The following is a 27,869-nucleotide window of genomic DNA, read 5'->3' on the forward strand; positions in this document are numbered from 1 at the left end:
TTCAAGGATTGGGTGTCTATTTATTCTGTATTTTTTTACAAAGTATTTTGTTGTTTAAATTCATGTTAATTTCTTTGGTTTTAATATACTGTACTTTTAAACAAAAATTTGCGCAAAATTGCGCTCTTTTTTGCGCACTTTGTCTTTGCATTATGTAACCTTTAAAATGGTTGTTTACGATACTTGAAAAAGAAAGCCTAAAAATAGTTTTTTTATTGGAAATTATCTTTGATGCAATAACAAAACTAACATGCTTAACGTGGTTAACATGCCAGCACAACTCTATTTTTTAATGTTTAGGTGCTGCGCTGGAATAACGCGTCATGCATTCTTAAAATTACGACGGAGTTGCGTAATTTCTTTGACTTTGAAAGGGTGAATTCCGTTGAAAAATCCAGTTCAAACTATGTCATCTGACTGGTCAAATAACATCATCTTAATTATGTGATCTGCAGTAGGGGAAAACCTTAATGAATGGGAGAGTTTTTGCAAAATGCTTTTTAAACGTAGATAAAATTGTTTAATATATATATTTAAATATGTTTGATAAACACCGACTCTTGCTCAATGATATAGTAAAACAAAAAAATTGGATTTGCATTTGGCTATTGGAAAAAGAGAGTTTTATTGGAGCACGACATTTGTCCCATTCATTAAGTATGTCTTAATGGGACAAACATAAAAGAATTAAAAATAAACGTATTTAATTCAATCATTTTTCAAATTAGTTTATTAATTGTAAATGTAGTTAAATATATAGATACATACATAAAGACCACACAAAAAATATTTTTAACTTTAAACATTTTAACTCTAATTAAATTTCAATCAAAGTAGAACTTTCTCATTTTAGAATATTATATTTAGTTATTTTTATTTAAGTAAAATATTGCAGTATAAAAGTGTGTAAATAATACCCATTACCCATGGGGATAAAAGTAAGGGACTGCAGCATCCCTCTGCTGAGCTGTAAATAATACTTTATCAAATTCATTCAATAGGTAGTACTCTGTCCCATTCAATATGCGCATCACTTTATCCAAAAATGATTAGTCACACCAAAACCACCATTAATTAAGCTTGAATGTTTTACTCACTGTAGTACTAGAGACTGCTATCTATTTAAGCATGGAATTTTATTTTCCATAACTTCAAAAATTGCTGCAAAATCAGAAAAAAAAAAAACTTTTTTAAATTACTTTTTACATTCGAAAACACAATAACATCGATTGTCATTACGGTCATAGAGCAATAGGATGGATGAGTTGGTCAGTTGAGTTCTTGTTTCTATCACTCTTTGTTACAGGAATTTGAATATCCTTACATCGGTGCTTGTATAAGAATCTGAGTTTGTCCCATTCAATAATCGTCCCATTCATTAAGGTTCTCCCCAACATTTCGCTAATATGTCTTTAACGGGAATTGGATAATTTTAACTTTGATATTAATTTTTTATTCATAGATTTGTATATTTATACACCTAGAGTATTTGTGTATGTGTGTGTGGGGGGGAGGGGGAGGGGGAGGGGCGGGGGGCCTGAAGTTTCCTTAAAATGTTAGTCAAATCGTCAAATCTGAATTATCTTTTGTTGAAAGGACACAAGTTTAAAATGATGAACGTTTGGAAAATCAAAACTAATTTTTAAAAATTTGTTTGCACATAAATTTTAACAAAAACTATTAAGTATATACGGTATGCGACAAAATTATTCCCCAAGCATATTACTAAACTTTGTCTTCATGCATAAACGTGTTTATTTTTTATTGCTATGAAAAAATAAATGTGTATAAACATGAAAATAAACAACAATTCTGTGTGGATAATTATGATGTTAAGTTCATATGTTTGGTTATATTTAGTATGTAACATAAATTTTAAATATAAAAGCAGTTTTAAATACGGCATGAGTATTCATACCCTATTGAATTAATTAGTGCTGTAAGTTTATTTTTTGATCATTTTTGCTGGTAAGTTATTTAAAATTGTTTGTCTACAGACGTAAAACTTAAAATATTTAAATAACTTTTTCTTCTGTTTTATTTCAAAAGTTTTCCAAAATGCCTAAGACCTACAAAATTAGTGTTGAGGTTCGGCAAATCATTGTTAATGATCATGAAAGTGGCTTCGGGTAAAAATTGCTGAAAAATATAATAAAAGCATGGCAATACTGATACAATCAATAATACAAAAGTATAAAAAAACTGAAAGGGTGCAAAATAAAGCAGGTTCAGGCCGTCCACCAAAAACAGCATCTCTAGAAGATGAGCTTATTGTACGAGAAGTAAAGCCAAAACCTGTTATTTCTGCCAGAGCTGTTAAAGAGAAACTAAACGTGAACGTCTCTAAACGAACAATACAACGTAGACTTAACTCTGCAAGGTTTTTGTATTATTGCTACAACATTTTATGATTGGGTATGAATAGTTTTGTCGCATACTGTAACTTTGCTTCTGCCATTTTTTGATAGATGACGTTAGAGATACGTGATTAATAGAACTGCCTAATCTAAAGTATCATTTGGCAACTTTATATGTCTGTCGAAAGCACCATTTCCAAACATAAGTTATATTCTACTCGTTTCATATATTTTTAATCGCTTTAAAATGTCAGTTTACAAGACAAATTCTCGTCATTTGCGGGAAGTTTTTCTTTACGCGTTCAATTCAAAGAAATCTACAGCTGAGGCTCATCGAATGCTCTCGGATACGTATGGTGAGACAGCTATTAGTAAAAGAACGTATCATGAATGGTTTCAACGCTTCAAGAACAGTGATTTCAACGTCGAAAACCGGCATTGAGGTGGAAGAGAAAAAGTGTTTGAAGATGATGAGTTGACAACTTTACTCGACGAAGACTCGTACCAAACCCAAGAAGAGTTGGAAGAATCATTGCATGTGACTCAGTCAGCCATTTCCAAGCGCCTCAAAACCCTGGGAATGGTTCAGAAACAAGGAAATTGGGTGCCATAGGAGTTGAAGCTAAGGGACGTTAAATGAAGTTTGTTTCCTTGTGAACAGCTGCTTCAAAGGCTACGACGGAAGGGATTTCTGCACCGTGTTGTGACTGGGGACGAAAAATGGGTTCACTGCGATAATCCCAAACGCAGAAAATTAAGGCGTTTACCCGGCCATGCTATTCATGTCTTCAAGGTTATGATCTGTATTTGATGAGACCAGCTCGGTGTAGTTACTTGGAAACGCTGAAATAGGAAGTTCTACTACACCCGCCGTATTCACCTGACTGCTCCTCTGATTACCGCCTTTTCCGATCAATGGCGCATAGCGTAGCTGATCAGCATTTTGGTTCTTACGATGAAGTGAAAAATTGGATTGATTCGTGGATTGCCTCAAAGGATGACGTGTTCTTTCGACGCGGAATTCGTTTGCTGCCGGATCGATGGGAAAAAGTAGTAGTTAGCGATGGTTTAAAATTTGAGAGAAAAATGGCGGAAACGAAGTTAAACACCTAATAATTCCTAGCAGAGTTTAAAAATTGATAAAAGTGAAAAAACTGTAACTCAGTTTTGAAATGGAAAAAAAAAAAACAAACAAGAAACGGGATTTAATAAAAAATCGGCGAAAAATTTTAAAAACACGAAATATTTTACTGAAATTTTGAACACAATTACAAATCGTCAATAAATGCCTAAAATTAAGTGTCACCTCGTAAATCTGATATCACTGAATCATTCTTAGTCAAATCACCGAATTTCTTTAGAAAAAGTAAACCAAAGTTGTTGAAAATGATTTTTGAATCTAAATTATCGATAGCAGGTAAAATACTCAACAAATTTTACTCTCGATGGAGTTTTCTTCTCACGTTATTTTCAATTATTTTCTTAAATTTTTTTTATTTATATATTTTTGAACTTATATGTTTTTGAATATATGAATTGAATTAACTTTTTATTTGGTTTGAAGTTATTCTAATCTTTATAAGTAAAAAAAAAAAAAAAAAGTAAATGAAAGCTGCGTGTACCTAATTTTGTTGATAATTTAATAAACAATCTCCATTTCACTAAAATATTAATCAAACTTCATCATGAGAAGAAATGCAAAACTAGAAAACTCTTTCAATATTTACAATCTAATTTAATAAAGTTCGCTTATTTTATTTTGTGCTCTTTTGGCCAGCAATCCCATCTTATGGTGATTTACCTTGTGATAAGATTGGAGGCAGCTGCAGATCTATAAATATTCTTCGGGGGTTTCAATTTGGGATGTTATTATGTTAAATCGAGACGACGTTCCTTCTCTGGAATAAATTTGGTTACTACATCATATATGGAGGTGCAATGGTAGAATGAAGTAATCTTAAATTATACAGAGTCAGGGATAAAGGGGCCTGAATATTATTTGCTGCGTCCCCCGACAATTTTGACATTGATAAGCCCTGTCATTAGGTTAATTAGTACTTCCTGATCAATCTAATTAATTTTTGACCAAGTAGGACACTGTATTTCTGAAGAAATTTAGTGTTTTTTAATGATGTCAAGTGCAAAGCACCTAGAAATATACAAAAAATATGTAAATATTTTATAATACTCATGTCAAATTAAAAGATAATCTTAATATAATTAGTACAGGAACGTTTAACGTTTAACGTTTAATGTTTAACGTCGTTTCGTCATTAGTTACTAGGCTTTGAAAAAGCACGTTCTCTAAATGCACGCGGCCATTGGAGAAAGATCCCTTAAACGAGTTAAAACCTTTTTCCTTTTGGAATTTAATTATTAGTTTAGATATATTACATAAAGAATCATATTAAGATAAATGATAATCGTTAAAATCATATTATAATTGAAGTACGTATATAAAATAGTTATATATACATTTTTATTAGATAAAGTAGAAAGGATTTAAATTTTTATCAGAAAAAGTAAAAAGGATTTTAATCTTTTAAATCGTTTGTATTTTGTTTGTTTTAGCTTTTCTTTTAGCAGTTTTATTTTTGATATTTTATTTTTTAGAAGGAAAATAAGGGTATGGATGTTATTTAAAGTTATACTAATGCTATTTCCATAAAATGGTTATTACTACTTTTAAATTATTACTACTTTGAAATTATTACTACTTTGAAATTTCTGTGATGCTATTAACTATTATTGTTCTTTTTTAGAAAACTTAGAAAATAAATTAAAATTTTGTGCCAACATTGACATGGCATTTCACATGTTATAGTATGTAAAGGTTAAATTTTGTTGTGAGGGTTACAGTTCTTATGAAAAAAAAAAAAAAGAAGGTAAAGAGTATTGTTTGTAAATATATATTTTGTATCTTTTTGAATTTTCTGGCATCATTTTTAAAATTTTTATTTGCACACTTATAGCTGTTTTATCAATGTGTTTTTATAATAATGTAAAGTGTTTTTTTATTGTTTGTGTATGTGTTGATATGTGTTATATAATTGTTTTAAAAATGTGTTTAAATATGTATATGAGGTATGTTTATTTAACCTTATATACATATTTAAACGCATTGTGTTTATAGTTGGTACATATGTTTATATTATGTTGTTTCCATGTTTTCAAAGTGCTGTTAACGTGTAGAGCAAGATTTGTCAACTTTGACAGCCAAGTGATGTACTTTTAACAGAGGGTTACACGATAGTTTTTAGTGTCAAACTGTTACTGCTTTAGCTCTTGCTATTTTCAAGCCTTTGTTTTTAAAGATTATTCTAAAAATACATAATGTATTTTAATAACATTTTGCGTAATGTTGTTACTTATGTTTTGTTACATATGAATGTTATCTTACTTAAGTTATATTATATACATATATTAACTTATGGTGTGTGTTGTTGCTCTGATGTTTTTTTGTTATCTTTTGAGTTAATAGACATTTGGCTTAACTTCATGTTTGTGTCTGTTGTTAAAATTGTTAAATAGGTAATTTTGTTAAAATCACTGCTTTTAATCATTTACTAAAAGCCTATACAAATTATTTTGCTATATACACTGTTTGTTTTATATCAATTTGATTTTTTGTCTTTAGCGCTGTTTACTACATGATTTTGCTATAAATATTTTGGAATCATGATGTTCCAGCATAAATTGCTATAATCGCTATCAGTCTCCCTTCACATAATGAAGTTGCAGTTGTATTTTTTGGTGTACTACCTGTTTCTAGGGAAGATGTTATTTACCCAATAGGTCATCCTCTTAAAACTCTATCAAGTATGTCTGCCAACTTAGATCCTATGGTTTATCCTCTATTTTTTCCAAAGGGTGATGCTGGTTGGCATAATCAATTGGTTCACAACCCTGAACGTGCTACATTGGTTAGAAATCATGTTACATTTTCTCTGTATTACAATATAAACTTTCAGTTAGACAATTTTTTTCTTCACTCTTTTATGGCAAAAAACTGTTTCAGCAATATGCTATTGATGCGTATGTTAAAATCAAAGGCCAGCGCCTTGCTTTCATCAGAAATAACCAAAACAAACTGAGAAGCAACCAGTATAATGTCTTACATGAGCATGTAAAGAATTAAATGCAATTAATAGGTTGTTAAAAGATATTTGCAACAACAACTTTCCGTTCAGAGGAAATATCATTCTTTTTGGTGGTGACTTAACGCAAATTCTGCCTGTTGTGAAAAGAGGACAACCAGCTGAGATAGTAGAATCGTGTATAAAATGTTCTTTGCATTGGCAATTGGTACAGAAGTTTGCATGAACTGAAAATATGAGAGTACAAGATGGGGAAGGTGAATTTTCCGATTAGCTACTAAAACTTGGGAATGGAACAATACCTGTCAAAGAGGAGGATCCTTATAAAAGATGCATTAAAATACCAAATCAGTGCATTATTAGAGAAAATAAATCGATTGTTGAAAAGATTTTCGGAGATACTGATCAAAATGATTATTCTAAATGCATGATTTTAACACCAACTAATGTTGATTCATTATCAATCAATGAAGAAGTGCTTGAATGTCTGCCAGGTGAGGTCAAAATTTAAGTGCTGATCAAATTAATACTGATGACCTTAATGAAAGAAATGATCCTTCAGGTATGCCACCTCATTGTTTAAAATTGAAAATTGGTTGTGTAATAATGCTACTTAGAAATTTAGATCTCAAAGCTGGCTTATGCAATGAAAGTTTGTGCTCTTCAAAATAATTATATTGATGCAGAGGATTTGACAGGTGTTTCTGGTGGTAAACAGGATTTTGTTCCTCAAATTCAGTTGGCTCCATCAGGTTCTAATATACCTTTTGTTCTGAAATGTCGTGAGTTTCCTGTCAGATTATTCAATGACAATTGATGAAAGTCAAACATTTAATAGAGTTGGAGTATATCTCAAAAAAACCAAGTTTCTCTCATGGTCAACAATATGTTGCATGTTCAAGAATGAGAGCATTTAGTAGTTTGTTTTTCAAAATTAATAAACATCTCATTCAAGGTGTGGTAGGTGAAAAGTGTTACACAAATAATGTTTCATTTTCTAATGTTCTTAATTTATAGTCTTAAGATTTTTATTTTGAAAATTTACTGTTTGTAAGTTGTGAGCACATTTTGTTTGTATAAATTTATTTATTACTTTAATATATATATTTTTTTCACAGTTTTTGATAAATATATCTGTCATTTATTATTGTTATAAAATATGTTTATTTGTGTTATATAAAACCATATTTGTTTATAGTTGTATATATGTTTAAATTATATTGTTTCCATGTTTTCAAAGTGGTGTGACTTGGCATTACATTTAGTGCCAGGCAGTGTTACTGCTTTAGAGCTAGGTTGTGTTGTGTGGCCTTTTTAAATATTCTGGAAACACATTGTCTGTTAATGTTTAGCATAATGTGTACGAGAGAGTATGCAACCTTGATCTTTAAATCTAGGGTGTTTTAATGTCCTAAGTTTGAAGTAATTGAATAACAAATATTGAATATAAAAACAAATATACTTTATGTATTTATATGTTTAGTAAAAAAATAAATATAGTTAACTTTAATTTGGTTTTCTAATTTTGCCTTTCATATTTTAAGTTGGTTTGTTATTTTCGCTGGATTTTAGGATCAAGAGTGTAAATATTCTATTGTTATGTGTTATTGTTGTGATGTTTTGTGTTCAAATTCATTTTTAACAATAAACACCTTCATGTTGGTGTCTATTGTTAAAAATGAATGATAGGTAGTTTCATTATTGAAACTTACTGCTTTTATTTATTTACTTAAAGCCAAGACAACATGCTAAAAATGCAATTTATATCTTAATTTGATTTTTTTTTATTATGTATATATATATATATATATATATATATATATATATATATATATATATATATATATATATATATATATACCTTGTACAGAAAGTTTAAACGCACTTGTTTTTTTTAAAATTATGGTAAGTTTGGACTGGTGCAAAGAGAAAATCTGGTGATGGGTCTTCATTTTTTGTTTTATTTTTTTCTTAGCCAATTATTAATTAAGAAAAAAACACAACTTTCAAAGAAAAAAACACAAAATCTTTTCTGAAATGTAATATGAAACACAAGAAATCAAAAAATTGATGAGAAGAAAGTGCAATAAAGTTTAAACGCACTTAGTAATTTTTTGTCATGGAAATATGTTAATATGGGATATGACCCTCGTTGTTTTTGATACATGCTTGTAATCGGCTTGGAATTGATTCAATAAGATTTTCAATCATCTTGATTGGAATTTCAAGCCACAATTTTGTTAGTTCTTTTTTAAGCATTTCGTGACTTGTTATTTGCTTTTTTGTAAGTTGATAATCCATCCAGCTCCATAAATTTTCAGTCGGGTTTAATTCAGGTGATCGTGCTGGCCAAGTCATGAGTCGAATATTACTTTCAACGAAATAATTGGTAATTGAATGTGCTGTATGACATGGAGCATTGTCTTGTTGAAATAACCAGTTTTGATCAGCCTGGAACAAATTGCAACTAGGGATAAGCGAATTTTCCAAAATGTCACGATACCCATACTGGTTCAATCTTCCTTCGTATATTTTATGACAGCCAACGCCTGAGCCTGATATGCATCCCCATATGCCGACAGAGCCACCACCTTTTTGAATACGTCTGTGTATGTGTTGCTTCAAATATTTTTCCGTATTTTTGCGACGAACAAATCTTTTGTTTTTTCTGTTAATAATTTCAAAAATCGAATCATCGCTAAAGTTAATTATTTTACATTGTTCCACCGAATAATTTAAACGCTCTTTGCACCATTTTTTTCGCTTTAGACGATCGGTTAACGACTACATAGGCTTTCTTACAGCATGAAACGAATTTAATTCTTTTTTGCGTGATAACTTACTTATTGTCGTACGACTAACTGTTTTGTCTGCAAGCGAACTATTGATTTCTGCAGTCAAAGCTGACACTCCTGCTTTTGGGTTGCGTCTGCTAAGCGTATAAAGCATGTTTTCATCGCGAACTGACAGTTTTTTTGGGCGCCCAATACGAGGTTTATCATCGACACTACCAGTCGATAAGTAATTTTTTATTGTTGTACGAACGCTGAATTCAGAAATATTCAAATGTTTGCCAATTTGTCGATTGCTCATTTTCATTTTATGCATGCCAATTACTTGCCATTTGATTTTCGATGAGACAGCTCTTTCACCCATGAAAATATGATCTTTTGACAAAGTTTTATCAGTTGAAAATGGCTGTAGGTTGAATCAAATCGTAGACGCAGTTTTTTTTGCAAAATAAAATAAGAATAAAGATGCAAGTAGAATATGCTAACGATAGCAGGCTTTTGAGTGATGAAAATGCAAAAGACTGCAAGAAAAAACCAATCAATTAACTAGAGTTACGAGTTTTCCAACCAAAGTGCGTTTAAACTTTATTTCAAAAAATTGAAAGGACTTAATTGCTCCGTTAATTTTCTCATCATCCTCCACCTTCTTTATGGTGTCCTTATATATTTTTTTTTATCTAAATCGATAAATTAAACCATTAGTAAAAATAAACATAAAAAATTCGGACCATATCTCATCAATTTATCGGGTTATCATTTCTTAAAAGAATTATAGACGTTAAAAAAACAAGTGCGTTTAAACTTTCTGTACAAGGTGTATATATATATATATATATATATATATATATATATATATATATATATATATATATATATATATATATATATATATATATTAGTATTGTTAATCCTTTTGTACTTCGAAATAGATTTTATAGTTAAATTTTTGATAAATGTTTATATTAACTGCCATGTCAAAATAGGTTACTATAAATAGGTAAATCGATTTTCAGTTTTTATGTGGTGTTTGTTTTTTTTTTTTTTGTTTTTTTGGTTTTTTTTGGTTTTTTGGTTGTTTTTTTTTGTCATGGTATTATAATGCCTTTTTTTTTTTTCTTTAAGATTTACGATTGACGCATTTATACGATCTATAAAAAAAACCTGATTACCTTTTATTGTAAATTTTTGTCAGTTAAAATGATATAAATATATGCAATTAGTTCAATTTTTAAAAATCTTCTCTATTTTATTTCTAATTATTTGTTTTACGTAACTTTGGGGATCTTTTTAAACGGGGGGGGGGGTTATAGTTGTAGTTTAGCGCATTTGTCAAATATCGAGTTACTTAAATTTTGTAAGGTTTTAAACTAATTAATTATCTTAGTTTGCATTTGCAACACTTTTGAGGAAAGAAAAAATTCTTATATATATTAAAAAGAAAAAAATTGTTATACATGTAAATAATTGTTTTACATTTTATTATTCTGGTAGAAGGTCTTCATCAAAAACTTGATAACTTTTAATAAAGATAAATGTATTCTCCTTACCACCATTAAGGCAAAAACGGGGAAAGGGGGGTCCTTTATTAGTGTCAAATTATTAAAGAGAGTTAAATTTCGAGTAACAAAAGGAATTTTTAATAAATGGTAGCAAATAACCGTTTACTAAAAATTATTGAAACAAAGAGGCCATATATAAAAATGGTCAGATTAGTGCCATAAATAGCAATAGTCAAATGGTCAGATATTTTGAATAAATTTATTAAGTTGTGTGCATTTAACAACAATTTCCTGTGTTAAAGAAACATGTATCAAGGGGATGCCAAAGAATTATTAATTCATGTAAAATTTACGTTCGCTTTATATTAATCTTATCAATTAAAGTTCACGTTTTAAAAATATAACACGAATTTAGCTTTACTTTTTCGTCAATTTAAAGCATGAGGAAGTAATATTATTTTGTGTCAATAACTAAGAACGCATTGTTTTGAACTTAGTAATGTCGAGGAAAATGGTTCTGCCTTACACTGATATGACCTATTTCAGTTGTAAATTACTCAATGTTAAATAATTAGTAAATTACTTTACCTCCGCATATTTTTTAATTTGAAGGCGTTTTTCTAAAAGGGTAATAGTTAAGGTTTTGCAACTTTAAATTGTGGAAAACAGCCACTATAAATTAACAGACCGACCATAACCCGTATTACGGGTTGCTTTTTTGCTAGTTTTTATAAAAACAAATATTTATTTTCCCAACAAGAATGCAAATCGGAATGAAAAGTGAGGCACTATGTTCCTAAAAGTCTGTGTCAAATGGCAAGTGCGCATGCGTGTAGTAAATTTTTAAGTATAAGCGAATATAAAGTGTTATCGACATTATAAGCTTGACCAGAAACTGACATCGATCTTTGTTTAAACGATCTCAAGACCAACTTACGTATTATAGAAATATAATTATTGTTGGTCTGGGAAATATGTTTCAAAAAATTTATTTGATCTGCAACTAAGATAACTGTTGCTTTAAAAATTAACTCACCAGATCTAATTTCTTTTCATATTTCTTTATTTTTTTGTTGCTTTGAAAAAAGTTTCCTTTAGATGTTAAGTACGAAAACTTGTTAAAAAAATTTGTTTCTATCGTCTTCGTTTTGCATAAAGATTATGAACGTCTTTGAAGAGACAAAAAATGAATAAAAAAAGTCAATTTTTTAAAAATAAAACTACTTTAATTCTATAATTTTAAAAATTGCATTCGGCTTAATTACAACCACGAAAAAAAAAAAAAAAAAAAAAAGAATTGGAATTTTATTGGTTAAAACAAGAATTAAGAAAAAAATGCTTGATGAAAAGCCAGCTTGTTAGCTATCGTTACAAGCACAGGAGCTTGTGTTGGACTTATGTGCATTTTTTTTTCAACTGATGTTAAATTTTTACAAATTTTCGGCCTATATTTATATATCTTATCTTTCCAGATTTAGTATAAAATGTGCAATAAACTTTATAGGAATGTAGAGGAAAAACTGGTAATTAAATTAATTAAACAGTTATTTTCCAAATATCACCATAAACCACCGTAAATTCACCAAGCTTATACTATAGTATAAACAACAAGAAATTTAAATCTTTATAATTCACACCAATCCACAAGACAAATTTACAGAAGCCATCCACAAATGTCAGATGTGGAAAATACCGACTTGCAGATTTCTTGACTGAAAATGTTTTCTGAAGATTTAGTTTGTGTTATCTCCATTTATCAAAAATCAAAAATCTGGTAATAAAAGAAGTCATTAAAAAAGCAAATGATGGCAATTGAAACATAAATTAAACATAAATTAAACATAAATTAAATTTAAACATAAAAAATTTTGAACTTGATTCTATGTTGGGTTTCTTGAGTTAAATGCAAGTAAAAGAAAATATAGTCATGGAGTTGAATTACACAGATTTACCTACCAGAAACACAAGCAATTTTCAATTGCTAAGACAGTGTATTCTGATGACAGATAGTTCAAAGTGTCTTCTTGTTAAAACGCTTTTGATTGGCTACATAGATTGGATTTTAATTTCAATTTTTTTAATGAGTTTGACGCATTTTTCTTAAGAAAGGTGGTATTTAATGAAATAATGTTTTCTAGCACACTACAACTTTGATTGACATTACACGGGTATGCTTCAATTAAGAAAATAGATAGCTTCATCAATTTCAATGAATCTTTCAATGGAGAAGATTCAAAAGATACTAACAATCTATTGAAATCATCTTGTGACATTTTGGGTTTTTCATGAATAAGACAATCAAATAATGAAACATGAACAGAATTCCAGTAGTTCACTTTTACCTTTAGAACATTTTTCAAAATTTGTTCTATGTTACCAACATTGAGCAATCCATCTGAAATAAGTTTGCGAAAAATGTCTTCATGACAATTTGAAAAGTCTTTGCTAAGAATAATAGCACAGAATGCTTCATCTAAAAGAAAGTTTATACTATTTTTAAATAAATCTAAAAATATATTATACATTAATCTTGATATCACTTGCTTAGACTGAATTATTCTCTTTGTAAACGAAAAATGAAGAATTTTATTTGCATTTGGAAGCTGCCTTGACACAGTATTTATAAAATCTGCTAAACTCTCTTCATTTATTTTATCCACCTGCAATTGTTTACATAAATCTTCTAACTGTTTTGGCTGGTTTTTATAGTTGCTAAAGTTGGTGAGCAAATTAAAAGAATCCTCACTTAACTTCCCTTCATTTGTTAAAGGTAGTATCTGCATTGAATCTTTTACATCACTTAAATTACCTTCACAGATTGAGAGAAAATCATTGTCATCATCACTGTCAATTTGAATAACTTCACTGCTGTTTGTATCAACAATTTTGTCTAAAGGAGTTACAGATAGGACATTTTCTGTCACACTTAGAAATCCTTCTCGCTTGATGGCTTTCACATGTTTTAAAGTAAAAGTAGTTTTTGAATTAAATTCTTTGTTCAAATCAGAAACTCCATTTAGTAAAAACATTCCCCAACTATCTAGTTTGTAATTATGATTCCATAAAAAATGTAATATTTTCTTAGCAAAAATACTCTGAATTGAGTTGAAAACTAAAATCAAGTTATGTTGTATTCTTCTCTGGAAACAAAAGAAAGCGTATCTACCTTCCTGTTCACTAATTGGCTTCATAAGAAGGTTTGTTAGTAATTCTAGTTGCACTGGATTTTTATTTAGGTGTGTACATGCTAACTTGAGTTGACCAACAGAAAACATTTCTGAAGAAATTTCTTTAAAAAAGCCTTTAAAATGCGATGGAAAATACTTTATTATAATTTCTTCCTGAAGATCCATATCATCATGATCTTATTTTCTTTGTTTGCTTTTTTAGTCTGCAGGCACTTGATCAAATACGCATCAAGGCTTTAAAAAGAATAAATTTCCTACGAAAATGTTCTTAGAAGTACCGACTTAGAGGACAATCCATACAAAAAGAAACAGTTGGGATCGTCCTACACTAAGAAAAAAAGGTGAATAAGTAAACTTTTATACCCCTGGATAAAAACCTCTAAAGGGTAGAAAGGTGCATCAATGCGCGTTAGCGTGCGTGGAAATAAATATTAGTATAGCCTCTACACAATCCAAAAAATTATCGAATCCGTATATTAAAAGTAGAAAAATAAATTCCACAATTTATTAGTGTGCATGAGGTGATCCATGTAAAGTATCCAAAATATTTGGATTAGGTTACCCAGCATCACAAATAATTTTGAGATTTATATTGGTTGCTCATATTTATTACGCAATCAAAAATCGAATAAGTAAGGCCAACTCCACTGAACTTTTAAAATTCGTAGGTCGAAGTTGAGCTTGCTCAATAAACGAAGCGAGTTAGCATCAAAGTGCCGTCATGAAAATAAATTTTTAATAAAAAATTTTTTATGTCAACGCTATTAAGGTTAAACAATAAAGTTACAAAACAAAAGAAAATAATAATAAAAAAAAACAACTAAATAACAGACCAAATATGGATGTCTGAGGGGTCTTTCACCTAAGGTTCAATAAAATGTTTTTTTAACAAATGGGTTTTAAAAATTGGTTTTGAAAGATGTGTCACTTGTATGTATTATAATATTATGTCTCTTGATAGACACTATCAAGATGTAGTTGATGCCTCCCACCCGAAAACAAAAATATTGTTTTGCTAAAAATAATTTTTTAAGTGTTAAACGAGGAATGAAGACTATTCACAGTACATTTTTAGCCGTAAAGCTAAAAAAGTTGCGGGTTAAATGATCATCTCCTTTCAAAATTGTATAAAGTTTTCTTGAAAAATGCGGAGTATATCGGAAGACTTTTTACGTGCGTAGTCTGTGTTTTCTGCCGTTCCTATTTTTTCCAATCGGTTGTGAGGGGAAACGCGTCTTTAACATAGTCAAATATTCAAAAGGAGTAAGCTGAAACTATGAACTGAAATTTAAATTTCTTTTAACAAAAAAAAGATTTCGTGAAAATGAAAATTTGAGAGTTAAGCTATTTTTTTTTTAATATAAAAAATAACTGAAAAAACTTATTTCTCTTGAATAAAGATCTATACGAAACTTATTGTACACTTACGTTATAGGAAATTTATTGTACACTTTATATATACAGGTAAATACTATATATATATATATATATATATATATATATATATATATATATATATATATATATATATATATATATATATATATATATATATATGTGTGTGTGTGTGTGCATATAGGTATTGCGTTAGATGTATAACATACATATCTAGTTAACTTCTACACACTTACAGAGTATACAAATAGAGTTATTATAAATGCTAATAAATGGCATATGAGTCTTTGCCTTCAAATGGCTAGTAAATCTGGTGAAATTAAATGGACTGACAAACTAGAAATTGATTTTTCAAAGCTATCATCTCCTAAATATTCTTTATTTGGAGAGCGTATTCGTCATGTTGCACCAAACTATCTTCAGTGCTCCATGTTTTGTGGGGGTAAACAGTGCAAGTATGATAATCCTTCAAAGTTCAAAGAAAATGAGATGGCAATAGTAGGATTATACTCATCATGGTAAGTAAAGGAAATTACATGGATCATTGGTATCATAATCATTTACATTAAAAGATCAATTGTGTTTATGAATAAGAATCGTTATTTACATTAAAAGATCAATTGTGTTTATGAATAAGAATCGTTATTTACATTAAAAGATCAATTGTGTTTATGAATAAGAATCGTTATTGTATTTTTGTTATGTTTCTTGATTTAGGGTAACAGATAATATACTGGCAACTTCTAGACCATCCACAGAAGCTATTAAAAAGCATGATATCATTGAGCAGTTTCATGCGTAAGAAAAAATTATTTTTGATTACCTTAAGTCTTCTCATTGATGGTCTTGGGAGAGCCATTAAAAACTGTTTTGAAACTTGAGTTCTGCATAAGACATTGCTATATGAACCATATATACCATTTAAAACCATGAACTGATAAAAAAAAAAATGTTTTCATGACTGCACCATTTGAAAAGGAAAGACTAAAGTCTTTATAGTTATTAGTTCTATTATAGTGTTTATATTTTACACTGTGTTAAGCAAGAAGTCTGGAATCTGAGTTAAAAAATTTTCTTTCTGTATCTTTTAAAGCATTTTTGTGAATTTTTCTTAAATGTTATGTCTTTCTTGAAGAGTTAGACATGCAAATTTACATTCTTCTATCATATCTAGTAGTCCAGCACACCAAGCTAGTTCTTCTTTTTCATCAGCTAGCAGTTAATTTTAATTTGATTCTGATTCACTAACAGCATTAGAATTTAACTTTGATAACCTTCTAATCTTCAATATGATACATTCATGATTTTAAAAGACAACGCAGGAGAAAGTTTTCAAAAACCATTTGTTTTTGATACTAACTGTAAAGTTTCCTAATTTTATTACAATTGAAATATTACAAACAACCATGTCAATAATGTTTTTGAAAATCTGAATTTTGGGATCCCTCATACTCAAAAGATATTTGATTACAAAGTTTAGTTTTGACTTGATAACAGGTTTCTAAAAGTATTAACGTTTCTGAAACACAGGGTTACAAATGTAAGCCATCTGATTTTATAGAATGAGAATAAGTGTTGTTGAAAAGTCTGCCAATTTTTTTTTTAGTTGGGGAACTTCATATGAACTTTCATATGAACCCTAACATGTGAACTTTCATTTAGATGTGTCAATTCACTTTTTGTTTACAAGTCAGTTAGTGTTGATGTGTTGGTGTATTTTTTTACTATGGAAAAAATTTAATGTTGCATAGTGATTGAATTTTTAGAAGGTGTAAATACAAGTGAGTTCATAAATGATTGTTAAAATTCTATTAGTACACTTCACCTTTCCTTGCAGCAATATAAAACTGGGTTGCTGAATTTAAACATGGTCACACAACCCTTGAAGATACACACACTGGATGTCTAAAATCATAATAAAAGAAATCATTCAAAAAATACATGATGTTGTGTTAGTTCATTGACAATTGAAAGTAAATAAAATAGCTGAAGCATTAGGCATCTTTAAAGGCTGGTTGTGTTACATTTTACATAAAAAATTAAAGATGAAAAAATGTTTGTTGATGTTTAGAAAGGTAAAACAATCTGAACATTATACAATCTTTTTGAATCAACTAGATAAAAATGTTTGTGAGCTTAGACTAGGTTTAGACTGAGTTTAGAAAAAAATTCCTTGCTAGAAAGTGTTTTACATTTTATAAGCAGCAGTTCATGCGTATTTTGCAGACAAAGTGTTTTATAACGATGCAATAGAAATTATGGAAAAACATCAAACAAAGTGCTTTGAAATTAAGGAAGATTACATTGAAAAATAGAACTTATTTCACCCTTTAAAATGTTGACCAATATTTATAGTTTTTCTTTTTATGTTTCTAAAATTATTAAACTTTTGTAAAGTGGCTCTATTTGGAATCAAAAAACCTGCATTTAAAAATTGTTTAGTCAGCAAATAATAAATGATTTTAAACTATATTTTAAGTGACTTTTCAAATTTTTTTTGTATGATTAGCAGGCTGGTTATGTTTTAAGAAAAACAAATGATTAGCAGGCTGATTATGTTTATATTATTGAAAATTGCTTGTGTTACTTAAGCACTTAATCTAATGTGTTAGATATACACATGGGTGCCATCTACAAGAGATTAACCTTTTCATATCCATGAAAAGTTTATGCTTTTGCTTTCTTTTTTTTTTTTTTTTTTCTCCTTTTTTTAATGTTTTATTTTGGTTGTAATTAGTTTGCTTTTTGTTAGTGCTTTGTTTTGTTTACAGAGCCGGTATTAAATCAATAATAAATCTCCAACAGGCTGGAGAACATAGTGCATGTGGTTATGGTTTAGAGTCTAGTGGATTTTCATATGAGCCAAATGATTTTATGGATAACAACAGTAAGTTATTTACAATTCTGAGGAAGTGTGAAACTATTTTGTAAATATTCTGAAAACAAAACTTTTTCTGTTTGAAGCGCAGTCCTTTGTAGCTTTAGCTTCTTAAAAATTATTTACTTGAAGTTATTAGATATTTGTTAATTAAGTTATCAACTAATTAATTTTTTGACTAAATAATTTATAAAATAGGTAATTATTAATCTAATTACTAAACTATTATAATATTTAGTTTAGTAATCAGTTATTTAACTAAGTTATTAATCAAATAATTTTTTAAAATATTTATTAGTTTTAGTAAAATTTGTTTGTAAAATGTATTATTTATTAGTTATTAGCTTATTAAATAATTTATCTTACTCTTTGTTTTAGTTTTCTTCTATAACTTTTGTTGGTAAGTTTTATTTTCCTATTTTAAAATTTAAATAAAACTTTGAAATAAAAATTCAATTATTTTAAATGCAGCAAATGTTATGATTCTGTAAATTGTTTAAAGTTCTTTGAAAATAGAAATGCAATAGTTTGTTTTGAAGATATTAATAAACTATTTCAAAAAAACCTTATTGGAGTTCACTTTGAATATCTGAATTTTAATCTTTGTCCTGTTGTTAGTTCGCTTGTAGTTAGTCAGTTTGTAGTTTGTTAGTTTGTTGTTAATTAGCTTGTAGTTAGTGAACTCTTTAGTAAGCATTTCAAAGAAAAACTGAAAAGGTTTCTGTATCATTTTTATAATTTTTGAAAAACTTGTATTTTTGATTTTCTCATATTCCATATAATAAATAATACTATGCAATAGATGTAATAATATATAAAATTATTTATAATATTATTGAGTTTAATAGCATGTTATTCACATTTCATTTTTTAAATCATATTAGTATTAAATTAATTTTAAACTTGCAAATAAAACTTTTTGTGACCTTGTCTGTGTTCTTACCCACCCCCCAACCCCACCCCCCTCACCCCCTCACCCCACCCTTATAAACTAGGTTTTATTTGATGAAAAGACTTCTGCCAAACGTTTTTAGAATTATAAGAGTTACCATTCAGGAAGAGTTTGTGTAAAAAGTCATAAAAACTCTTTAAAATGTATTTGTTCAACTTATTAGGAAAATATAAAAAAAATGAATTTTACAAATTTCTGTTCTTACAATCAAAAAATTTAACTTCAATATCTCAAACATTGTACATATATAGAAGAAATATATTAACATAATTTTTCTCTGGTACATCTGGTACTAGAGGTATAATAAATAATACATTTACAGATGCTTCCTTAAAATTTGATGATTCAATATCTCCGTACTTTTTCTTTTCCTTTTGATTATTTCAAAAGTTGATTTTTGGTGTGTGTTTAGCAAAAAACTATATTTTGCACTTATTTTTTAAAAAATATATATATACTAGATTCAATTTATACTGCTGTTTTTATTTCTTTTTTGTATATTTTTGTAAATGGTAATTTTTTTAAAGAGTAAATTTATGATTTTTCAACTGTTTCTGAATGGTTTAGTTATTCTAAAAAGGTATGGCATAACCCTATATAATTTCATAAAACATAAATCTGGTTCAACATGGGTGTGTTCTGAAATCTTTATGTTGCTTGAGTACAAAGTTAACATGTTAACGTGTGCACATTTTTTACTTTAGGAAACTCTGTAGATGTTCATAAGTTGAGTTGTTTTTTCCATCTTATAAAGAAGTTTGCAAATGTTTTCTGAAATAATTTTACATGTTATATTTAGGAATGATTATGGTGTTCGTTCCTTATCCTCAATTTTAGATATGGTCAAAGTGATGGATTTCGCTCTTCAAAATGGAAAGGTATTTTTAAAGAGTTTTATTAATGCACACTGAAAACACTAAAGAACATTTCGAATAAACTTTACATTCCAATACAAATTAAAAAACACCTAACTTCTCAGTTCAGGCTAACTTCTCAGGTCAGGCTAACTTTTATTGCAACACCAATATTTCACAAAGAAAATAAATACCAAACTTAAACATTAAATTCCAGTTTCTGATAATGGAGCAATGGGCCCAGACTTTTTTTTTCTATAAATTAATTTCAGGTACAGTGGTTTGGGGTGACTTTATACAATTTGGGGTGACTTTATACACCTATTTTTCCTATGAATATTTAAGCAGTGAGTGATTGAAATGCATTTTATATTGGTACACATATACCTTATGGTGTCATGGTAATAATCAACTTTAAAAAAGTAGTAGCTTTGAGTAACTTTTTTGTTTTAAAGCTGCATCATACCATGGTATAGGAAACTTTACATAGTTGTTCTATATTTAAAATAAGATATAAACACAAGACTTTTTGAAAATAAACAGAAGCGCACTAAACTTTCCATATAAACTAATTTGTAAAGCAAAGGTAATGGTCTAAATATTTGGCTGTTGCATATTTAGACAATATCCCTTTTTTTTTTAAATTTCAAAATTGTTTATATGGTGTCTAAATCAGCATGTTTATCCTTTTTTTTCAGATTGCAATCAGCATGTTTATACTTTTTTTAAATTATAGATCATTTTTATTATAGATACTGATAAACCAATGTGTAAAAAAAAAAAATAATAGTAATTATGAAAGCACAATTTAAATTTTCAGTGAAAACCCCCTCACTGTGTAATGTCACCCCAAATTACAATATAAAAATGTAAATAATTTTGTATATGTATATAACAATAGTTCTGCTTTAAGAAACCTGAAATGCTGAATGACAAAAAATAATTAAAAAAATCTGGGAAAAGCTCAGGTAGTATAAGGAGTTAATCGTTCAAATTTGATGCATTTACTTTCAGGCAGCAAAAATCAATTTCAGATAGTGAAGATGACACCTATCTGAGTCTCAAATAAATCTTCTATTTGTTGAAGGTTTTAAATTTTGGTTCTGATTTTTTTTAACATTTAAAAAGTTATTTTCTTAGATTTATTTTTTACCTCCAGGTTGCAGTTCATTGTCATGCTGGATTAGGAAGGACAGGGGTTCTTATTGCATGCTATCTCATTTATTCACAGCGTTGCTCTGCTTTTGAGGTATTCATAAATTAGGCATTTCATAAATTAGGTATTTCATAAAATAGATAATTCATAAATTATGGATTTCATAAATTAGTTATTTCATAGATTAGTTTCTTTAATTTTTTTTTTCTTCTTTTTTTGTTTTTTTTTTGTCATATTTTCTTGATTGTAAAAGGAGGTTTACAGTCTAAATTCAGTGTAGAAGCAGTAGAATCGTTAATCTAGCATGAATGGGTAATGCTTAGACTTGTAATGTCAGAAAGTGCTATTGCCAATAAGTGTAATTTATGTAATGAACAAATCAGGTTTTGCTTAAGATTCTAAGTAACTCTAATGTTAAGGTTTGACTTGGAAGTTGACTCAAGAGTTATAAAATGTGCACAGAGAAAAACAAGTTTTGAAATTGTTTGTAGTTTTATCTTAAACTTCTTTTGTTATAAAATTGTGTATTCTTTTAAAAATAGTTGTGTATTTCTACTTTATTTAAGGCAATTCACAAAATGCGTCTTTCAAGGTCTGGAAACTTATTTCATACTTTTTGTAAATTTTTTTCAACACCAAAAGATTTTTGTTGATGTTTTATAAACCTGATTTGTCTTACTACTTCAGACCAAAAGCAATTCAAACACGAGGCCAAATAAATTGTGTTAAAGATTTTGCTCTGTATCTAAAACCAATGTGGATTGTGTTTCCTGCTGGGTAATGCTTATCTTGCAGTGATTACTTTGAAAATTATTTCATTTTTATTTTGCAAGTCTAGTAGTTAAGATGTATGTAAATTTATCTTAGCGAAAAATGTTTTACATTGGAGCGGTATATGAAGCGCCAAAATAACCTTCTTCATGGAGAAATTGGCAGGTCTTTGAAATATATGCCACAGGTTAATATATTTATATAGATATATTAATTAATAACAACATTATTTGTGCACTTAGCATGATGATGTTAAAGATCCATTGGTTTGAACAATTCTACTACGCTTACTGACTGCAAGTTGACTTTTTCAGACTGAATTTTTTTTAGATCATTTATACAGTTCTGGAGCGTCTGCTGAAGTTGGCTGAAATTCATTTTGATCTTTTAAAAAGTATTAATATCAAACGTTATAGCTTTATGCAAAATAAAATCTTAAATTCCAACGACACTTCCACTGTGCTAAACAGTTCCAATCAACTTACCAATCCACTGAATAGTTCCACTGAACCTATCAATCACATGAACATTTCCAATGAACTTACTAATCCATTAAATAGTTTGATTTGTAAAGAAAACCTCGTTATAAAAAAGAAGTCTTCAATTTCCATTAAGAAAAGATGCAATAGTAGTGAAGACATTGTTAATCTTGCGTACGAGCTCCATTTCGAAGCCAGAGCTAAATCTTTTCCTGATGTTTCATTCTCTGTTAATGATTACATGATTCCCTCTTCACAGAAAAATCTCAAATATTGCAAAAATAATCTTAGTAAAGAAATTATTTCAGCTTCTGATTCTGAAGATATATCACTCAATGGTAATTCAGAAGCTTCTATGCAAACGGATAACATGTTTAGTTGCAACAGCACTGCAAACGAGGGGCTATCTGGACATGAATTGATTTTGAAGAGTTTGGCATTCCATCGTTGTGATGTTAAAGTATCAGCTCAAATTGAACGACATAAAGTAGTTTTTCTCACTAAATAATTATTAAGAAATATTGAAAAAAAAAATAAGTTATGAATTTTTAAAAAATTAAAAAAGCTTAAAATATCTAAACAAGTCGCGAAAAAAAATTCTTTTAATTGTTTACAGCGGAATTTGAATTGTGACAAGAATGGTTTCCATAACCTTAAAGAAGAAACAAGCATCCCTGTTTTAAGTGGTCTTTTTTGGTCGTGGTTATTTCAACTTGAGGTAAATTTTTTATTTCTTTTTCTTTGAGTTGTTATTTTCATAATATATCATCTATGATCAATTTATTTTATTCAGGGACCGATAATAAAAAATGGACTGATTGATACTTTGTCGCAAAATACTAATTCTTTAGATGTCATTTTTCCTCTTCTCACGAAGGTAAATAAAAACCTAAACTTTTATATTGATTTTCTCTTCTGTCCTCACACTTCACACAGAAAGATCTGTTGTTGATCATTTTCTTTCGCTGGCTGTTTTTACATATTTTTTGACCAAATACGTCAGTTTTATATCATAACGGTTTAAGGGTAAAAAATATTTTTTCCGAGGTAAAAAAGTTCCTTTGTTCAAAAACACCATTTATTTAAAAAAAAAAAAAAAAAAAATCAATCCAGATCTTACCATTACGGGGGATTTCCCCCTAATGCCAATATACCTGACTAAATACTTAAGGTTCTCTGTATTTAGGATTGCTGTTTTATTTTCTATACTTTACCAAATATTCATGCCATTCTCAAATGTTTCAAATTTAAAAATTTTACCATATAAATGTTTTATTTTAGGAAGTGTGGAAACTTTGCGAAACATTTTTAACATTTCTGTCGCAGGTATTTTAATTATATTTGCAAGTGCGTCATTTACAGGCTTCTTTTTTGCTTGTGTTTATATTATTTAATATGGATCTTTCTTTCCCTGTTATATTTTGAAAAATTTTATTAATGTTTTAACTTTCAGCTTACAGGTGACAAGGTAGTTATTGATCGCATACTTCATCGATTTGCTGTTGCTTTGACAAGAGACGACTCCATCCACAGAATTGGTTTTTTAACGACTGATGATGAAGAAGAAAATGGGGCGGGTGTTGTTTTTTATAAATTTTTATCGAATTGGTTAGAGAACTTGAAAGCTAATTTTCAAATATCTGCTGTGTGATTTTGGGTCAGCGGTTTAACTTTTTCTTTACTGCAAAAAACTTTTTAAAAGGCACTTCGTAATGGAAACATCTTTAAATTTTCATTTAATACATAATGTGACTTAAGTAAATTATTTAGTTAATTGCTTCAAGTACCAAATTCTCATTTTATATAACTTTAATAGCTCCATAGCAATAACATGAGAGTAACGGAAAATTTTTTTGTTTAATCGAGCAAAAAAGCGTATCTGAATAATCTCACTTTCATAAACTTAAGTTGCGACATTTTTATGCATATTGTCGTTGTATTTTGTATTCTGTTTTGTATGAAAGTATATATAAGTTATCATTTTTCGTTGGACCTTTGTGAATAGCATCCTTATTTATTGTTTGTATTTATATATTGAACAGATTTTTAGGACAATATCAGAAGATTCTCTGTATTTAAGATCTCTGTATTTACGTTCAAAAATCCCTCACTTATAAAACCATGCGCACTTTTATCGTGCTTAGAGCATCGCGCCATCGGAAATTGCGTAAATGCGTAAATTCCGATGTGAGAAATAGTTTATAAAGGTGACTCCGATGTGATACGATGGTGAGGAATGGTATCACATCGGAGGTGCGATGCAGTCCGAGGCCGATGGGGAGAATTTCACGCATTCTCCGATATATTTCGAGATTTATGCATTATCGTACGATATTTTCGCGTAATTTCACAATAAATCGTATTTAAAGTGTAAACTCGTAATATTGTGGTATTTCCGATGTATTTACCTATAATTACGAAGTTTTCGCAAAATTACAGTAAAATTTTGCAAGCCACCACAAACCATCGGAAAATATCGGAAAATAAAAAGATTAAATCACATCTGAGTCACCTTTATAAACTATTTCTCACATCGGAATTTACGCATTTACGCAATTTCCGATGGCGGGATGCTCTAATCGTGCTATTATAAACCTCAGCCATGAAAACGTAAAAAAAAAAAAAAACTAAACACACAAAAGCACATACAAAAACACAAACAAAACGCACAAAAGTTCCGAATTTTTATAACAATCTCAGCTTGATTTAAAAGCCAGTTAAAAAGCCAAATTTAGGTAATCCTTCAGTTAACACATTTTGTGGGGTAAATTTTTGTTATTGTTTAATTGAAAGGTATGTGCGATCAGGAGAAAACTGCACCTGGACCTTATTAAACAGGTGGTGAGCTAAAGTAGTAAAGCAAAAAATGAATAAACTTGACACTAAACACTTGACTTGTAGAAAAGTCTCTTCCTAAATATAGAAGATCTGCATCCCCTCTTTTTTAAACAGTCTGAATTTACAAAAGATGGTTGTTAAGCAGTTGAACCCATTTAAATACTCAATGGAGTAAGGTTAAACTTCAATATATCTTCCCAATTAAAAGCGATTTGAATTGACAGAAAATTGTAAATCGATTCCTAAAAAGTCTAAATTTTTTGTTCCAATTTTGGTATCAATTTTGCATCTCCTAAACTTATGGTAATTTAAAGCTATCAGTATGTTATTTAACTATAAACTTCTCAAGGAAGCTTCTCTCTTTATTACAATCTTGAATAACACATTGATCTTCTTCAGTCGTATTTAAATCTTTTTTTTGTCTTGTTTGTCCTGAAGAAGAGTTATCTTCTATTAACGCCTCAGTTCCCCATTTCTAGAAGGATTTATGCATAAGTTTTGACTAACCAAATTGCAAAATGGTGAATTATCCAAATTTAAACTAAAATTCTTACTGTTTACTTTTTATTTGAATGATAAAAGTTTCACAAGGATGGTACAATTACTTCTTTGCATTGTCAGCAACGCTGTAATGTGTGATTACCTTTAGAAATAGCTGATGTAAAAAATTATTTATCCAGCTACATTGTTAGTAGGATTATCTTTACTTTATATTAAAAGCTTTCGATACCGGCAAAAAGTCGTGGTTTTAAAAACTTTTTTAAGACATTTTTTTTGAACTCTTCTTAAAAAATTTTAGCGTAATTTTTATATCAATAACCAAGACTTCCAATAGTTGTTAATTTTTCGCATTCTTCGTTTCTAAACAGTTCCGAGTTCAGGAATACTCCTTTTTCTCCATGGTTTGACGAATCAAACAGAGCGTAGGAGCCATTTAAATCAAATACTTCAAAAAACTTATCTTTCAAGTAGGGAGCTTAGGCAATTTTTATAGCCAATGTAAATCTTTTTTATTTAAAATGCATTGGATCCCTTAATATATTTTATTTTCAAAATGGTTTCAACCATTTCTGTAGCTTATTTAGTTCCAAAGATATTCGTGTTTTAATATTTTCAATTCATATACATTTTATGAAATATTTCCGTAAAGTTTCTCGTTAAACTTTTGGCACCGAAAAAAAAAACTTTATCTTTTTTTTTTTCTTGCGTAAAAAGTTGCGTTAACAATAAAATATCTAAAGACGGGGGAAATTTATAAAATTTCCACTTAGAAAACAAAAAACTCACCCTATTAGACAACCAAAAACAAAAAAAAAAGCTGATTGACATAATAAATAAATAGTTGCAGAATCTATTTTTATGTGGGGACGAAAGAATTAGCTTAATTTACTTGTATATAAACAAAACTGAAACATTTAAAGTTAAATAACTTTATCAATTCTAAAGCACAACGACGTCCCCAAAAAAACTATTGTAGTGCAACCTTTTCTAAAAAAAATAACATCTATATATACATATATACTATTTATTTTCATGGGTGGGTTTTCATTTATCGACACCTACATAAAATCATTTGTTGCGTTTTTTGGACGAAGTTTTTCTAAGCATGGCAAACTCGCAGCGCGAATACTCGCATACTCGCTTATTCGCACTTCTCGCAGCAAAACTCGCTTTTTTGAGTAGTAAAAAAGTGTGCGATTACTCGCAATCACAATATTCGCTTTTTTATTTTTTGTGCGAATACTCGGTATTCGCAGTTTCGAGTATTTATAAAAATTAATATATTATACTCGATTTGCGAGTACTATTATTTACGCAATACTCGATAATCGAAGTATTCGCATAAAATTTCTACTCGCCTATCTCACATTGCGAGTATCATAAAAACTTTGGTCGAGTAGTATAATTTTTACTACTCGAATTAACATTACGATTATCAATACTCGTGCTATACTCGCAGCGAATATTTTTTACTCGCACTACTCAATGTGCGAGTTTGCCTTGCTTAAACTTTTCAAAAACGTTCGGTATATTTTTTTCCGCGATAAAATGTCACGTGACAAAACTCCCTATTTCAAGTTGAGTTTTTAAATATACTTTTTGTAACACAATCAAATTTTTGAGAGCTAAAGGGACACCTTTGAATAAAAGGGTAGTTGATTACACCACCCGACCCAACTCTACGTGCCTTTTAATGTTTATAAATTAGCTTTTCTACGATAAAATTGTGATACTGATTCACAATATGCTGCAAAACCGAACATTTTTCTCAAATGAGTCCTTATTCACTTTACCGAAAATGTTCGGTTCGGCAGCATGTTTACTAATTCGAAAGGTTCATATTATTTGGTTTTGTTGAAAGATAGGCCATCTTCTTACCTTACTTATACAGGACACCCAAGAGCATGGCCTACTATAGTGACAGGCCGAGTAAACGTACGGCTTTTAAAAAAACTATAGGCGAGTTGTTTTTTTTTACGGAAGCATTCGTTTTTTAGGTTATTTAATAAATAGATTCATTAGTTCATTAGATAGTAATTAATTTATCATAAATAAAGGTTTTTGTAACAAATAAAACCTCTTAAATGAGAAAAATCGTTTATTAAATGCAAA

General features: G+C 29.1%; 3 protein-coding genes and 1 long non-coding RNA gene across 8 annotated transcripts; 2 read left to right on the top strand and 2 right to left on the bottom strand.

Annotated features, from left to right (window-relative positions):
• Window positions 1-5,120: 5,120 nt before the first annotated feature.
• LOC149891454 (uncharacterized) lies at window positions 5,121-8,213 on the top strand. Its single transcript, XR_016450345.1, has 3 exons — window positions 5,121-5,242; window positions 5,534-5,888; window positions 5,995-8,213. It is a non-coding gene; the product is annotated as an uncharacterized LOC149891454 (long non-coding RNA).
• Window positions 8,214-9,238: 1,025 nt separating this feature from the next.
• LOC149891455 (uncharacterized) lies at window positions 9,239-9,610 on the bottom strand. The gene has a single exon (XM_090077081.1). The coding sequence runs from the start codon at window positions 9,608-9,610 to the stop codon at window positions 9,239-9,241; it is 372 nt and encodes a 123-aa protein (XP_089933207.1).
• A 2,662-nt stretch (window positions 9,611-12,272) lies between these two features.
• LOC149891456 (uncharacterized) lies at window positions 12,273-14,492 on the bottom strand. Of its 3 annotated transcripts, none has more exons than XR_016450261.1 (2): window positions 12,702-14,492; window positions 12,273-12,516 (listed from the first exon to the last, which is right to left on the bottom strand). XR_016450261.1 is itself a non-coding variant. In XM_090080404.1 (2 exons), the coding sequence occupies exons 1-2, from the start codon at window positions 14,096-14,098 to the stop codon at window positions 12,502-12,504; spliced, it is 1,026 nt and encodes a 341-aa protein (XP_089936530.1). In that variant the 5' UTR covers window positions 14,099-14,487; the 3' UTR covers window positions 12,273-12,501. The 3 variants fall into 3 exon arrangements, 2 of the variants coding, with proteins under 2 accessions (XP_089936530.1, XP_089936531.1); XM_090080404.1 differs by having other exon boundaries at window positions 13,088-14,487; XM_090080405.1 differs by having other exon boundaries at window positions 13,269-14,480.
• A 689-nt stretch (window positions 14,493-15,181) lies between these two features.
• Window positions 15,182-24,495, top strand: LOC145194072 (uncharacterized). Of its 3 annotated transcripts, XM_090077832.1 has the most exons (15): window positions 15,182-15,397; window positions 15,513-15,846; window positions 16,046-16,126; window positions 18,100-18,215; window positions 18,585-18,606; window positions 19,958-20,036; window positions 21,172-21,261; window positions 21,735-21,760; window positions 21,856-21,945; window positions 22,036-22,126; window positions 22,270-22,905; window positions 23,035-23,136; window positions 23,212-23,295; window positions 23,700-23,744; window positions 23,872-24,495. In XM_090077832.1, the coding sequence occupies exons 2-15, from the start codon at window positions 15,608-15,610 to the stop codon at window positions 24,067-24,069; spliced, it is 1,899 nt and encodes a 632-aa protein (XP_089933958.1). In that variant the 5' UTR covers window positions 15,182-15,397; window positions 15,513-15,607; the 3' UTR covers window positions 24,070-24,495. The 3 variants fall into 3 exon arrangements, with proteins under 3 accessions (XP_089933958.1, XP_089933957.1, XP_089933959.1); XM_090077831.1 differs by lacking the exon at window positions 15,182-15,397 and having other exon boundaries at window positions 15,508-15,846; XM_090077833.1 differs by lacking the exons at window positions 15,182-15,397; window positions 23,212-23,295 and having other exon boundaries at window positions 15,508-15,846; window positions 23,872-24,220.
• Window positions 24,496-27,869: the final 3,374 nt, after the last annotated feature.

The sequence above is a fragment of the Hydra viridissima genome, unplaced genomic scaffold (assembly GCF_058129835.1).
Source record: "Hydra viridissima isolate aposymbiotic clone 2 unplaced genomic scaffold, HvirCarnegie_v1 scaffold_2, whole genome shotgun sequence".
Lineage (NCBI taxonomy): Eukaryota > Metazoa > Cnidaria > Hydrozoa > Anthoathecata > Hydridae > Hydra > Hydra viridissima.